General features: G+C 45.3%; 1 protein-coding gene across 1 annotated transcript in view; it reads left to right on the top strand.

Annotated features, from left to right (window-relative positions):
• The first annotated feature begins 7,953 nt into the window (after positions 1-7,953).
• LRRC1 (leucine rich repeat containing 1) overlaps positions 7,954-17,084 on the top strand; it is a 130,302-nt gene continuing 121,171 nt past the window's right edge. The window contains exon 1 of the mRNA XM_075268384.1: positions 7,954-8,664. Within this exon, the coding sequence (XP_075124485.1) occupies positions 8,506-8,664 (159 nt within the window). The 5' untranslated portion in view covers positions 7,954-8,505. The remainder of the gene's footprint in view (positions 8,665-17,084) is intronic.

Here is a 17,084-nt window from a genome sequence, read left to right as displayed (position 1 = left end):
TGTCTCCTGGGGGTAGGTCCTCTGCCCCAGGACGGCCTAGTTTAAAGACTGGCATTCTCGTTCAACATGTCCTGGTAAATGACAACTTCGACAGATGGGCCTTCCGGATGAATCAAACTGGTCCGTGACCCTGCGACCGGGTCGGAATAACGGTCTGCGTGAATACTGACGTGGCGAAGGTCGCTGCCAGTGCCGGGATGAGGGAGACCTCGGTGGTGTCAGCTGAAGGTCATCCACTTTTTTGCAAAGCTTAATTAGATTCTTTGAAAGTTCAGCGATTTGTCCTTGGAGTTCAAGGTTGGAGTCAGAAGGTTGGATCTGTGCGCACTGAGAAATGGGTTGTTGGATTACACAGGGCGGAGGTGCTGTAGAAGCTGAGGGCACATTATGCTGCTCCTCTGGCATTGTGTCCACTTTAAGGATTTGGATGGCTGTCTCTTTAAATAGGTTGAAGGGTCGGTCAGGGTCTTGAGAGTTAAGCATACGTAGTTGCATTTTAACTGCATCAGGTGTAGCACCCTCAATGAATTGCTCCTTCAGCGTGCAATCATAATTGTGAAGCTCATGAGGATCTAGTTGCGCAACCTGGCGGAGAGCTTCATCCAAGCTCAGAGCATAGTCTCTAAGACTTTCACCTGCGTTCTGCTTGCGGCTAAAGAACCGAGCTTTTAGTTCTGACAGAGTCTTAGTTTCAAATATGGCGCGCAGTTTATCAAAAATTTGCTTAACAGTTTGTTTCTCCTTAACATCCCAGGACTTAACTTCACGGAGGGCTAGTCCTCCCATCTGACCCATTAACATAGCAACATTCTGCTCAGCAGTGAGGGGATAAACTTTGAAAGTTGCTTGCATCTTTTCTTTAAAGTCCTTTAGGGTATTTGGCTCGCCTACATAGAGCGGCAGCCATGGCACGCCTGGGTAATAAGGCATTGTGATTGGCATCACTGCAGCTGTGGGGGTTGAAACACTACACCCCTCTTCCTCACTACTAAACCCTTGGTGTTTAAAACTGACAAAATCCTTTTTTTCTTTGTTCCTAAACATACTGGAGGTACTTGGCTCACCTGCTTTTGCCGGTGCTGTAGATTCAGGTATAGCGTGCGATGCAGGGCCAAGATGGCGATATTGCACAGTGTCGCAGTCACAGATCCTTTTTTTCCTGCCGGCAGCTCAAGTGCCTCCCTTCTTTTTCAATGGCACAGCAATCCTGTTCGTGACGCCAACTGCGACCACCCTGGGAGAACCGTGCAGGAGGCTGGACTGTCACGGTGACCTTATTGGCACCAGAACTCCCAGGAGAGGTGCACAGGGAAATAGGCAGAGTCAGTTAGATGTGACGCCAGTTGGAGTATTGAGACACCCGCTGGTCCCTGGGCTGAGATAGTGATGTGGGTGCCAGTGCTCTACTCCAACAAAGAGCATTTGCCCAGGGCTTAGCTGTAAGGAAGGCAATGTCCAGGCCAGGATCAGTAGAAGTGCTCACTGCTTTATTGTAACAGGCATCTGCTGGTCACTTGTCCTGTAGCAGTGAGCTGTGGCACAGTGGCTTGTAGCTGGCTGACACCTTCCCATGTATTAGCAGAGAGTCTAAGATGTCTGCAGGTCCAGCTTCTGGTATACTGCAGGGGCTCAGTTACCTTGTAGAGGTAGGTGCAGGCTGCCAGGGTTATAGCTCTGCTCAGCCTGATGTAATCCTGTCCTCTTACTGATAGTGATGGGGGCGCTGTCACACAGCTTCTCTGTCCTGCTGTTGCTGTGGCAATCCTCACAACACAGTGTCTGAAACACAAGATGGCCACTGCCACCCTTCTCCTTGCTCCTTCTCCTTCCCTGGCTCTTACAGAATACTACTTCCTCTCTCTGCTATGACTATTTCCTGTTCCAGCTACAGATCCACCCACTATAGTGTGTGTTGCTATGGAGACCACAGCTCACTAGGACAAGTGAAACCAGAGAACAATAGCTTAACAACATTACACAAATGAATACTGAATGAACATAGCAACATATACAAACTATCATAACATGTAAGGCACTTCTATGGCCAAATAACCATTAGTAACTCCTGTGAGGGGGTTACATCAGTATTATACAGTCCTATGAAAAAGTTTGGGCACCCCTATTAATCTTAATCATTTTTTGTTCTAAATATTTTGGTGTTTGCAGCAGCCATTTCAGTTTGATATATCTAATAACTGATGGACACAGTAATATTTCAGGATTGAAATGAGGTTTATTGTACTAACAGAAAATGCGCAATATGCATTAAACCAAAATTTGACCGATGCAAAAATATGGGCACCTCAACAGAAAAGTGACATTAATATTTAGTAGATCCTCCTTTTGCAAAGATAACAGCCTCTAGTCGCTTCCTGTAGCTTTTAATCAGTTCCTGGATCCTGGATGAAGGTATTTTGGACCATTTCTTTCTACAAAACAATTCAAGTTCAGTTAAGTTTGATGGTGGCCGAACATGGACAGCCCGCTCTCAAATGATCTGAAAACAAAGATTGTTCAACATAGTTGTTCAGGGGAAGGATACAAAACGTTGTCTCAGAGATTTAACTTGTCAGTTTCCACTGTGAGGAACATAGTAAGGAAATGGAAGACCACAGGGACAGTTCTTGTTAAGCCCAGAAGTGGCAGGCCAAGAAAAATATCAGAAAGGCAGAGAAGAAGAATGGTGAGAACAGTCAAGGACAATCCACAGACCACCTCCAAAGAGCTGCAGCATCATCTTGCTGCAGATGGTGTCACTGTGCATCGGTCAACTATACAGCGCACTTTGCACAAATAGAAGCTGTATGGGAGAGTGATGAGAAAGAAGCCGTTTCTGCACGTACGCCACAAATAGAGTTGCCTGAGGTATGAAAAAGCACATTTGGACAAGGCAGCTTCATTTTGGAAACAAAAATTGAGTTGTTTGGTTATAAAAAAAGGCGTTATGCATGGCGTCCAAAAAGAAACAGCATTCCAAGAAAAACACATGCTACCCACTGTAAAATTTGGTGGAGGTTCCATCATGCTTTGGGGCTGTGTGGTCAATGCCGGCATCGGGAATCTTGTTAAAGTTGAGGGTCGCATGGATTCCACTCAGTATCAGCAGATTCTTGAGAATAATGTTCAAGAATCAGTGACGAAGTTGAAGTTACGCCGGGGATGGATATTTCAGCAAGACAATGATCCAAAACACCGCTCCAAATCCTCAGGCATTCATGCAGAGGAACAATTACAATGTTCTGGAATGGCCATCCCAGTCCCCAGACCTGAATATCATTGAACATCTGTGGGATGATTTGAAGCGGGCTGTCCATGCTCGGCGACCATCTAACTTAACTGAACTTGAATTGTTTGTCCAAAATACCTTTATCCAGGATCCAGGAACTGATTAAAAGCTACAGGAAGCGACTAGAGGCTGTTATCTTTGCAAAAGGAGGATGTACTAAATATTAATGTCACTTTTCTGTTGAGGTGCCCATACTTTTGCACCGGTCAAATTTTGGTTTAATGCATATTGCGCATTTTCTGTTAGTACAATAAACCTCATTTCAATCCTGAAATATTACTGTGTCCATCAGTTATTAGATATATCAAACTGAAATGGCTGTTGCAAATACCAAAATATTTAGAACTAAAAATGATTAAGATTAATAGGGGTGCCCAAACTTTTTCATAGGACTGTATCTACCTGTATATTCTGTGTATTGTATGTAACCCCCAAATGTAAAGCACCATGGAATTAATGGTGCTATATAAATAAATAATAATAATAATAATAATAATAATAATAATAACAAACCACGGATCATCTCTGACATAAAAACTCTTCTCAAGGAGAAAAAGTGAATTTTTAGGTATGGGGACAAAAATTGCCGGGGGGAAGTGCAGAAACAGCTAAGACAACTAATCAGAGAAGGGAAAGCCAACGACAGGTGGAAGATGGAACTACAGATGGGGGAGGGTAGAATCTCGAAGGTGTGGGACAGTCTTAAGGCTATATCTGGACACAAACAAAAGGCTGGCCCTCAGATAAAAGGTGACAGGAAATGGCTTAACGAGCTTAATCTATTCTTCAATACATTTGTCTCCAAGCCAAAGCTCCCTTCACCAGCATGTCAGTCAACCCCCTTCCCCTCACACACCAAGACCCAACCCCCACCGACCTCCAGTCAACTGCAATCTGACTATCTGATCCTCCAGGAGTCTCAGATGTGTAGGGAAATCAAGAGGATTAAACCAGACAGGGCCGGAGGACCTGATGGTATAAGCGCAAAAGTTCTTAAAATGTGCAGTGACCAGCTAGGTGGTATTATTACGCACATGTACAATATGAGTCTAAAGCTGGGAGTGGTACCTCAACTGTGGAAAACATCTTGTGTGGTACCAGTCCCAAAGAAACTCAACCTGATGGGCTACAATGACTACCGACCTGTAGCACTAACATCCCACCTGATGAAGGTCCTAGAGAGACTGGTCCTGACACACCATTCAGCCAGGGCTACTGAGAGAGAAGCTGAACCTTGGTGGTGCGGACCATCACCTGTCCAACTGGATCCTAGACTACCTGACAAACCTCCCTCAGTATGTGAGAGCCCAGGTGACTGTGTGTCTGACACTGTGATCTGTAGTACGGGGGCACCACAAGGTACAGTTCTTGCCCCATTTCTCTTCACACTGTACACTGCTGACTTTAGGCACAACTTCTGTTACTTACAGAAGTACTCCAATGACTCTGCTATAGTAGGCCTTATCACTGATGGTGACGATAGGGAATACAGAGACTTAAACCGGGATTTTGTTGAATGGTGCCAGCGGAACCAGCTCAGGATTAATGCTGGGAAGACCAAGGAGATGGTGGTGGACTTTAGTAAACGGAGAAGTGCTCCGACCCCGGTGGAGATCCAAAGGACATGTATTGAGATAGTCAGGATCTATAAGTATCTGGGCGTGCTCCTCAATAATCAACTAGACTGGGCTGATCACCTGGAGGCGCTGCACAGAAAAGGCCACAGCAGGCTCTACCTGCTCAGGAGGCTGAGGGCCTTCGGAGTCCAGGGGACACTTCTTAGGGCCTTCTTCAACTCTGTGGTTGTTTCAGCCATCTTTTTCGGTGTGGCCTGCTGGGGGAGCAGTATATCAACCAGGGACAGAAATAGACTTGACAGGCTGATCAGAAGGGCCAGCTCTGTCCTGGACCCCTGGACCCAGTACAGGTGGTGGGTGACAGAAGGATGCTGTCCGTGGTGACCTCCATGCAGGTGAACAAATCCCACCCCATATATGGGACTTTGATGGGACTTGGCAGCACTGTAAGTGACCGTCTGCTTCACCCCAAGTGTGAGAAGGAGCGTTATTGCAGGTCCTTCCTTCCAACCGCGACCAGGCTGTATAATCTACATCAGACCAAGCGAAGATCACTCTGCACAGAGAACTAATGATTAATGACTATGAAGTCTTCCTTCTTTCTCTCTTCTGTTCCTTAGCTGCTATGGACTCCTAGTAGATCTTCTCTTCTCAGCATATGTGTGTCTACTTCTGTAACATATTACTGTGTGTTATCCTGTATCTGTATTACTATGCTACTGTAACATACTGAAATTTCCCCACTGTGGGACTATTAAAGGATTATCTTATCTTAGCTTATAAGGCTTCTCACAGTGCATTTTAGGGGGCGTTCACACTACCGTGTGAACGCTCCCTTAGTTATTCTTGTATTACGGTTTTCTGACATTTTGTAAACACACTGTATGTAAAAAAAACGAATTCTTTTTTTTTTTAGGAAAACATGTTTTTAATTAAAAAACACAGATGCAGAATGCTTTTTTTATTATGTGCAGCTGCTACTTTATCTACTTTTTAATAAAACATATCTTTTTTCTACTATGTACACAAAACACAATAAAAATGTAAACAAAATGCCCTATAAGGCTGAGGCTCCACGTTGCAGAAAGACAGCTTTTTTTTGTTGCAGCTTTTTGAGTCAAAGCCAAGAATGTTTACAAAAGGAATGGGAAATATATGGGAAGTTCTTAAACTTCCTACCTTCTGCTCAATCCACTCCGACTTTGGCTTAAAAAAACGCAATGTTGGGCTTTAAGGGTATATTCACACGAAATTTTTTGGAATGGATTTTGATGCGGAATCCACCTCAAAATCCCCCTCCCATTGACTTCAAAGGGAGTGGCTCGCTTCTTTTTTCCGCTAGCTAGTAGCAGTAAAAAGAAGCAAGCTGCCCTATCTTGCTGCGGATTCCGCGAGGCTCCCTCTCAATTAGGCCCATTCTTCTAGCCTAATCTGGAGCGGAATGCCACCACTGGTGCACTGCACCGGCATCCAGTCACGGCTAGCCGTGACGGAAGTGTTCACACGCGAAATATGCCGTGTGAACATACCATAAGAGACCAGACATGGGAACCCAGCTTCAAGTTGTGCAGCAACCACAGGCAAAAACAGGTGCTCCAGCAGACAAGGCCTGGCCCCAGATGCACTGATCAAGTTCACTGACAGGAAGTCCATAGAAATGTATATTTATATATAGCTATCATATTCTGTTCTGAGGTACACAGATTGCATTTATATCTATAGAGTGGGTGTTATTTAATAAGACTTGTGATATGACCTGAATTATTAAGAGGCTCTAGCTTCCTAACCTTATATTCACCCATGGGGTCTAACCACTAACACACTGATCACATTTGTCTGTATGGCCTCATACACATGACTGTGTATTAACATGAACCCATGTATGCGGCAGTGAGCTAAGGGCAAAACTCAGGACAGGTCCTATACTAGTCCATTTTGCAGCCCGTGCTCACTAGATAAAGTGTATGGGTATACGCAGGCATGGCAGCACACTTATGTTGTCCTGAGGCCACCTGTGTTGTTTTGAACATGGACCAGACACACGAACACAGTTGTGTGAATGTAGCCTTAGGAATTCAGGGGCACTGTGGGAGATCCCATAGGCTGAATTGAAATCTACACCAGTCAGGAATGGGGTAGATTACCATTCTTACAGAATGAGTTACAGTAAATTTGTTCCCCCACCCTATTTCAACCACTTTAAGGCTGGTCTTACATGACCGTGATTTAGGTCCACAAATGAGGGTTTTCAATTGCGGACACATTATACTCAATGCGGCCTCTTACACCACCGGATATTTTATCTGTGGTGTGGCTGGGCTGCAACCGTGGCCCGCAATTTATAGAGCATGTCCGTAATGCCCGTGAATTGCGGCACTGCACGGACTCGCCCATAGAACTCTATGGGCGAGTGCGGCAGGACACAGACATCTGTGGAGTGTATGTTGCTGATCAGCAACATGCGGACCGTAGAATCTTTACGGTCGTGTAAGACCAGCCTTTTAAAGAAATGTTGAGTAATAAAGGCCTGTGTACCAAAACGTGCCATATTTATGCCAGGAAACTGGCATAGATGAACTATTTTCCCTAACTTTATATTTCTTCTGTAAAATCTTGAAAAGAGTGAAGATGTGCTAGAAGATGACGCATCATTCGTTCAGCAGTTTATTGGTTCTAGGCAGGTTCTTGGAAAAGAGAAAGGAATATGATGGCGCTATATACGTAAGCAAAATAAATAATGAAGAAAATGACACCCAGGTCCATGTTATGTACATTGCTGGCAGCTTGGATTTAGTCACATACAACAGAGAACACCAAAGCTGTGTATAACACACAGTCCAAAATAATCCAGGTACTTTCCTAGAGACTGATAGGGAAATGCCCATCACCAGGTCACTGGATGCCATATGTTCCTGTTTTACAGGCTGCAGGTGCCTGCCACATAATAGGTGACAGGATCCACACATCCCAATGTAACAGCACAGTGTGCACCATGTGGCAGTATCCATTGTCAGGCTGCACAGGCTGTGGTGTCAGGTGGTGTGGTGACTGCAGGGTCTGCTCAGGCCTTTCCTCTCTCGGTGACTCACATTGTGTCCTGCTCCAGACGTCACCTCCTCCCAGCAGGAGACACAGTACGAGCACCGAGCACTGATACCAGAGCCTGGGAAGGGCGGGACACATGGACGTCAGAGCAGCCTGAGGAGGGAGGGAGAGGCCCTGAAGTGATAATAGAGGGCGAGGAGGCGGCGCTCACACACAGGTCCATGTGTACATGTCCACACAGGGGGAGGGCCACTGTACAGCCTGGGAGTCGGGGACACACGCTATCTGCACAGGTTACTTCCTGGGATCCAGGGAGGGGTGACCCGTAGGCACAGGGTCATTGTGTGCACCAGACACAGCGGCAGCAGCAGCAGGAGGAGGTGATCCGATCACCGGGCAGGCAGAGCTGACTCTCGGGACTTTGGAAACTTGTGCGGAATCCACCTGGATGGTGACGTTGCACCGGGAGAGCACTGGAGCGGGACATACAAAGTGCTCGGAAGTGATTGGCAGTGACCCGGTGCCAGCCGGAGCGCAGACTACCTGCAGAGGGGGACAATAGGCACGCTGGGCCGCTGGTTTGGACTTTCCTCGGGGATGTTCCATTGCATCCCCCTGTGGCGGTGTAACCGTCATGTGGAGTTTATGGATAAGAGGCATTGCTCTCTGCTGGCAGTGCCCGAGGAGATCTACAGGTACAGCCGGAGTCTGGAGGAGCTGCTGCTGGATGCCAACCAGCTGAGAGAGCTGCCCAGGGTGAGTCCCGCAGGTCATTGACTCTGTGTGATGTCATCAGCTGGTTCAGGACTGGCTGACAAAGTGGATCAGGGGTGGAGGTGGCATTAGCTGCCATGTTGTGCCGTGGTATAGGGATTCTAGGCTTAGGAAATCACTACATAGCTCTAGTTCTTCTTGGGGTGATCCTTGAGACCTACATGGTGTTCTTCCAGAAGTCGGTATGTCGCTCAGGTCCAGTCTTGTTGGTTGTCACATTTGCCAGAGTAGGGCAGCTATATGAGACTTCACCCACGAAGACCCCCAATGTGCCCTACAGCTGCTCTCCGCCAACCAGCATTGGCGATTCTGATTGGCTGACAGAGGTCGTTCTACATTTCCACTTTTCTTGTCCTCCATCTATGTGAACCTTCATGGACACCAGTGATAAGTCAGTGCTTGGATCTGGTCACAGCATCAAACACTGAAGTGTGAACACAGCCTTAGGGTATCTCATGGGTCACCTAATCTAAGTGGTCATTTCTGGTGATGAAGACCATAATATTTGATTTCTTATTCCCCTGCGAGTACTGTCATTATGGTTAGAAGGTGACCTGTTTTGGTAGAAATGTGGAGAATGAAGCCTATGACTTCATGGCAATGGGCACTGTTGTGCTTGTGAGTGCAGACTTTTTTGTGGGGGCGGAGGTATTTTCTGCTCCTGTATTGTCATTTCTGTGTGTGTTTAGTAATTCTAGTACAGAGTTGACTGATATGCCTCAGCTTGACATGACTTGCACATTCTGTACTGTATTTCCGCAGTCTCTGCACTTGTTTACTTAGGTTTAGCTCTTTATTTTAGTTTTTAATCCTGGGCCTCAGCAAACCTGGTCACAGACGGACAGTACAGAGTAATGTTTGGAGAGAGAGAGATTGGGAAAGCATGGAGATAACCTTAACTCCCATCCACTTATGGCTCTCTACAGTGTCATTGTCACATGGAGTGACACAAACCATTAACCTTAACTGGGTTCCTTTCACAGGACTCAAGCCAACCTCCCCCCACCACCTTAGTGTGCACAAGTCTGCAATGATCCAAAGGATTTTGCAGTACATGTACAGTACCGTGCAGAAGTTTTGAGCACGTGTGTGTGTGGAGGAAATGCTGCAGAGTAAGGATAAGTTCACGTTTCCATTAATACAGCCCATTACTCTCATCCATCATAGTATGAGAGCAACAGACTTAGGTTAAGACCCCATGTTGTGGAAAAGCATTGTTTTCTTGTTGCAGATTTTGCTACATTTTTTTTTAGACGAAGTCAGGGCTCATTCACATCTGCGCCCGGTCTCCGTTCATGCAGGTTTCCGTTTCCTGCACAAAACCGAGCAGGAGACGGAAACCTGCAGGACTCTTTCAAACCCATTCATTTGAATGGGTTTGAAAGATGTCTGGCCGTGAGCGCCGGTGAGCGTTTTATGCGTTTTTTAAAATCAGACGCACAGAGTCGGACATGCAGTACGTTTAAAAAAAAAAAAAAAAAAAAAAAAAAGAGGGTTTCGCGGCGGAGAGCATAAAACGCTTATCGGCACTCACGGCCGGACCCGGTCTGACAGCTTTCTGTCTTCTGCATGCAGAAGACGGAAAACTCAGAACGGACACCGGGCGCTAGTGTCATTAGGATTAAACAGAAAGGAAAATGTCTAAAAGCTTCCTTTATATATTTTTTAAGTCGCTTCTGACTTTGGCACAAAAAAGGCTGCGTTTCTTAATTTCCGTTAATACAGGAAAGGTAAACAAACAGAATTGTGAACTTGGCTTAAAGGGATTCTACCATTAAAACTCTTTTTTTTCTAGGTAACACGTCGGAATAGCCTTTAGGGTGCATTCACACTACGTAACGCCAGCGTGTATCACAGCCGTACACGCCGGCGCTACAGCATGCGAGCGAGCGCTACCCATAGAAATGAATGGAAAAAAGCAGTCCATTCATTTCTATGGGGAGCGCTCGCATGCCGGCTCCCATAGAAATGAATGGGAAGTGTTCGGCAGCCCTGCTGTAGCGCCGGCGTGTACGGCTGTGATACACGCTGGCGTTATGTAGTGTGAATGCACCCTAAGAAAGGCTATTCGTCTCCTACCTTTGGAAGTGATCGTCGCCGCGCCGTTCGTTCGAAATACCGGTTTGTACCGGTATGCTAATTAGTTCTCTCGCTGCAATGGGGGCGTCCCCACCGCATTTCCTGCACTGGGGGACGCCCCCATCGCTGTGAGAGAACTAATTAGCATACCGGTACAAGCCAGTATTTCGAACGAACGGCGCGCCGGGGATCACTTCCAAAGGTAGGAGATGAATAGCCTTTCTAAAGGCTATTCCGACTTGTTACCTAGAAAAAAGAGTTTTAATGGTAGAATCCCTTTAAGCATGCTTTCAGTTGTCCAGGATATTGAATCCTTAGAATGCCCCAAGATCTGTTCGGTGGGGACCAATAGCTGTTTTGATTGAAAATAGCTTTTATTCCAATCAGTCGTCACCAAAAGTATTTACAGAGTACAGCGACACAGCGCATATGATACACCACTACAATACTCACAAATAAATACCTTTCCCATACCTCATGGAGCAGGGCAAGGCAGAGCTCGGGGGAGAAATCTCCGCCAGCACCCCACCTCACCCCATACCAGTATTTCCGTACCCCCCAGCATATATGCATACCCCAATCCTAGCTTTCTGACATGTGGAGGGAGGGAGAAGTCACAGGCCAGAAGCTTTATTGAAGTACAACACACTCATGAGGGAGACATGCTAATTACATTGGCTAACTAAACAAAATCTCTGACAAAGCACCAAGGCCAGCGTGGGGGGAGGGAAGGGGAGAGGGAAGAAACACTGGGCTTTGACAAAGGGCAACAATACCAAATACATTTCCTGCAAAACCAAAAAGCAATGGAGAAAACAGATGGAAGAAAAAGTCCTTAGTCCTCTTCCTCCTCTTCACCTCTCAGGCTGTCCAAGATGAAGTAGTCCCGGAGCAGACTCTGGATGAGCCTGCAGCAGTCCTGAAAGGTGACCCGTTCTCTCCTGAGAACAAGCCTGTTTCTGGTGAACCAGACAACGTCCTTAAAACAGTTCATAAGGCGCTAGGCCTTCTCAATGTATCTCTCTCTGTGGGTTCCCGGGAACAGTCCATAAAAAACCGAATGGTAAGAAAGGTTGCTCCTGGGCACAGAGTCCTGTAGTTCATCTTCCAAGGTGTCCAACAGACCCTGAGCAAATGGGCACTCCCAGAAAAGATGGTGGGTGGTCTCCTGCTTGAAGGGACATCTGGGGCAGTAGCGCGTCTTACTTAGGTTTCGGGCATGCATGACGGCCCGGATGGCAAGTCCTCCCTGGATGGCCATCCACGACATGTCTTTGTGTCCGTTGGTCAGCTTATCTGACGAGACGTTCCTCCAGACAACCTCAGCGGATCCTGCCGACAGCCCTGGAATCTCCTCCATGGTGTCCTTAGCTCGGATGAGCTTGTGGACCGTCTTCGGCTTCCAAAGGTCGGGTTTGAGCCCCTCCAGCTGGTGCTCCCTCACGAACCAGGTGACGTCCCCATAGTACCAGGGGACGGTCCAGTTGTAAGGGACGGAGCTGTCCCACCCTAGGCGACGCCACAGGGGAAGCAGGAACAAACGGGACATGGAGGTAAGGGGGTGCCTGACATCCCGACTCTGCTGAGAACGACAAAGTGTATCAGGGGTGGAGGTGGCATTAGCTGCCATGTTGTGCCATGGTATAGGGATTCTAGTCTTAGGAAATCGCTACATATCTCTAGTTCTTCTTGGGGTGATTCTTCAGACCCTTTGTTGTGTATAGTATGGAAGCTGGATGCGGCTGTCAGTCCCCCACTGATTTATGGCTTATCCTTAGTATGGGCCAAAAAATCTGATATCTTGGGCATATTGTGGATATCTTTTAATAGTTTATTTTTGTCCACTAACAATGTAATGTGAATGAACAAAAGAGATATGTAAATTAAATCAATATTTGGTGTGACTGCCTGATGGAGAAGTAGTCCTGGAAGTGATGATGTGATTTCAACATCAACAAGTCTGTCTGGGAATACATTGAGACAGAAGGATTTGAACAAGCCTACATCCTCAGAAAATCTGGGGCTAGTTCTTCAATATATTTGAGACAGCCTCCTTGCCAAGTTCCTTGAAAAACTGAGTATATACAGAAGATTTTATTCTTTTTTTTTTTTTTGCGCCAAATACTGACTTAGATTTTCTTCTGTTAACACTTCTATTCTTAAAATCATTTTGAGACTAAGTTCACATTGCTGTCACTGAAGACCATTATTCTGGTCTGTAAAGGATCAGAGCAATGGACTGATGTAGGCAGAGCACCATTGTCACTTTATCACCCTCTGTCTACTAATCTGACTACCGTACATTTACTATAATATCAAAAATGAGACAAGCTTTCCGACAGAAGATAAAAAAAAAAAAAAGCACCTGCAGAACTTTTTCTTGTATTTAACACAAGACCTAAACCTTAATGTGGTTACTGGGCCCGTACAAGTGTTGCAGCCCCTTCAAACATCTGATCAGCGGACCCCCACTAACCTTTTTATTTTCATAATTGGACTCATTCGGTCTGGTGTATGCAAGTATCTTTTTTCTGCTATGTTGAACAGTTCAGTTAATTGCATTATTCCATACAGATATAGCCTGTGACAAAAAAACATACTATACATTTTTAACTGTGGATACTATGGCTTATGAATGCTACTGTGTGCCTGTATGGCAACGTCTGTTAATTGGCTACATTAGGAAATACTGAGAGCTACCATATACTGTATTTTCTCTTAGTGCTGGCCCTGCTGGAAGGTGTGGTCACCCCCACTGATAGACAGGAGTGTGATAATGGAGTGTGTAGTGTTATCAGCTGTCATTCATATCAGTCCCCCTTTATTGATATAATGGCTCCTATTTGTGTGCCAGCATGAAAAGATAAAGGCGGCCATGTTTGGTCAGCTGCACACATGCTTTTATGGTCAGGAAAACATGATTTGTACATTGACCATATTTCTCAGATATCCCAGTGAGACCCAGACTCTCCGTATGATATGTTATTTATGATGCTGTTACATAGTGCTTCACTGTGGGACTACTGCCCTGTACTGTAAGCATTATTGGACAGTAACCCAGTGGTGATGCAGTGTCCCAGCGTCATAGAGAAATATTGGGGTATCTGGAAAGAATGTAGTCCAGCTTGATATATATGGTCTGTATTTTCTGGTCCGTGCACTTGGCCATAAAGTAGGTAGTGGCAGAGATTTGCACCCTGACCAGGTGACTTATACAGTGTTGTGAGTAACAGCCTGCTTGAAATCTGAGACATTTTATATACCTGACCCTCTGGTGAAATTCTTGCTTCAAGAACATTTCACTGCAAAATCCAAACCCCCCACCCTCAAGATAGGACACCCGATTATGTATGGTGCCTAATAGGTCCTTAAAGGCAGTCTGCCACCGCATTACAGAGGATGGTACAGTGATAAACTGAATACCTCAGTTATCTGTCTCCCAGGTCCGAAGGCCTGCCCCCAGTGCACCCATTGTCTCATTTGCATATCTCCTCAAAGTGTTTGTTTTATTTCTGTCCACATCTAGAAATGTGAGCTATATAGCAAAGGCCTATTGTGTATCACTGCAATGTGTTCTGTGACATGGCGGTGACAGACGTATAGTTTCCATTAACTCTTTAAACTACATAAGAAGGTCTTGTTGTGACAATGGCTTTATTAGCTGATCACTTATCAATGTAATTCCAATGTCATTACTCAGCATGGATTGTGTTATGTTGTGTGAACACATTTTTAACTAGAATTATTCAGGAAACCTGATTTTTAGCTCAAGAATGGACATGTCTGTGGTATGTAATGTAACTCTACCTTCACTGTAGCCGTTTTGTCCAATGCTGAAATGTTAGAGAAAAGAATTTGGTGGGCAGTGTTTCATTCATTCACTTCTATCCAGAAAATAATTTAGCAACTTGCTTTTTTTTTTTTTTTTTTTTTTTTGTCTTGTAGAGTCTTTTGAGACTTTTTTTAGGCTGGAAAATTCTTTATCGGAATGAGTGGAACAAAACTGCTTATCTGACAAGGAGTAGCCTGTTCTGGTTTCTGCAAATGAAGGCTGTTCTTTATGAGAATGTGCAGGTTTCCACTTTATATTCTGTATCAACTACTCAACGTTTTCAAGATCACCATTCATATATATCATTATTTACATATAGTGGATAATGGTATAATGGATGAAGAGGTGTATGGTTTGTTGCAACCAGGTTACTACTGAATACAGCAAGGAAAAAAAATATTAAAACCTCACGAAAATTCAAAAGTGTTTAACTTGTCATAGGGCACTATAACTTACTATGTGGTATATATGGTGGTGGCTTCATGCAGCTCTCTCCACTAGCTGTGTTTCTTACTGTTAGAACACTGACCCATTATTTTGTAATGGCCTCATACACGTTTTTTTAAAGGCTAAGCCCTCACATTGCGAGAGAAGCTGCCTTTTTTTGTTAAACTAAATGAGGCTAGGCTGCAATACCAAGCAGAGCTTCTATGTGATGTATGGCGCTACTACATTTTTCCTGGAATAGTAAGGGTACGTTCACATGGCGGAAAATGAAGAGGAAGTCCTTTTCATTTTCCACCGCCGGCATTTAGCTCCGCAGCAAGATCGAGCAGGACACTTCTCTTTTTCCACATCCTGCGATCTCTGCCTCCAATTGAAAACAATGCAAGTCGGTTTCCAGGGGGAATCTGCCCTGAATTCGGGGGCGAAATCTGCAGAAAATTCCTCCGTGTGAACACAGCCTCAAAATACTCTTTTTTTTAATCCTTTTTGAGGAATATTTTTAGCTGTGGATAAGTGTGAAGTTTGCAGTAATAGCTATTTATTTCTCTTTATATATAATAATGCTAAGAGATCGCAATTTAAGTTAAGAAACCATTACTGTAATTGTCTTTGATATACCACTGTGTGGTTAAAAATGACCTGTTCCTTATGTTCTTTGGGTGGGCATGATCACGGTAATGCCAAATTTTTATATTGTTTATCATGTTTTAAAATCTTAACAAAAGTCCAAAACTTTTAAAAATGCTAAAATTGTTTGTTGCAAATTTTGCTGATAGCTTGAGCATTGTTGTTAGGCCCAGGTCACATCTGCGTTCGGGTTTCCGTTGGGGAAGTCTGCTTGGGGACAACCCCCCCCCTCCTTTTGAACGGAAATCTATTCACATTAAAGAGGTTACCTAAGGAAAGTCAAGGACTATAATGGGGTCCGTGTGGTTTCTGCTCGATTAAAGCACAAAAAATGCGTAGAGAAAAGTGCTGTTTGGAAGACTTCTCTCCATGTATTTCAGGGCTCGTTCACATCTGCGCCAGGTCTCCGTTCTGCAGGTTTACGTTTCCTGCACAAAGCAGGGGCAGGAGACGGAAACCTGCAGAACTCTTTCTCACCCATTCATCCGTCTTGCATGCAGAAGACGGAAACCACAGAACGGAGACCCGAACGCAGGTGTGAACCTAGCGTTAGGTGGATAGGGGAACTGAATGGCCCGAATGCAGATGTGAACCAGGTCTTAGACACGTAGAATGCCTACATTGTTTGTTTTTATTTTGTTTTTTATTTGTGATGGGGGGGGGTGATTTGAAGTTTTATATAATTTTTTTTTTTTTTTTAATCCCCTTCCCAAGAATGCCAGGTCTTGCAGAGTGGCCGCCATAGCTGCAGTACATTACAACCGTACAATACGCTATAGTACATTAGAGTGGAGACCTGGATCTATGACCTGCCTCAATAGTAATGTAGCAAATACAGTTGTATTACACTCTATGGGACTTGCAATCAAACAATTGCAGGTTCAAGCTCTCCAGGGAGATGATAAAATACAGGGGTGAACCATGGCTTTTTGCCGCCTGAGGCGGACGGGGTGGGGACGAGCGGAGGGGTGGGGCTGAGCGGAGGGGGCAGGGCCGAGCGGAGCGAGCGTCTTTAGCAGGCAGAGAGCAGGCACGGAGAGGACCTGCTCTCTGCCTGAGCGTGAGAGGCAGCCGCTGGAGCAGCACTGCTCCAACAACCTCGCCAATCCACCGCTCAGTGATGGTGACCCTAAGCCAGTCCAGGACAGCTTGTCCTGGACTGGCTTTGGTCAGCAAAAATGCCGCCCTCCCCGTGGCCCTGGCATAGCGCCACCTGAAGCGGTCGCTTCAGGTCGCCTCATGGGAGGTGCAGCGCTGATAAAATAGCAAAAAGAAAAATAAATTGTATAAAAAATAACTATAAAAATAATGAAAAACCTAAAAGTTCAAATTAACCCCCTTTCCTAGAATACATTTCTCATCAAAGATCAGCCATGTTGCAGGTTATTTCTGTTACGTGTTTGACTTGCTAGCTTGG

This window comes from Leptodactylus fuscus, chromosome 3 (genome assembly GCF_031893055.1).
Source record: "Leptodactylus fuscus isolate aLepFus1 chromosome 3, aLepFus1.hap2, whole genome shotgun sequence".
In the NCBI taxonomy this organism is placed as follows: Eukaryota; Metazoa; Chordata; class Amphibia; order Anura; family Leptodactylidae; genus Leptodactylus; species Leptodactylus fuscus.
Note: the sequence above shows the minus strand (reverse complement) of the source record. Positions and strands in the feature narration are given on the sequence as shown.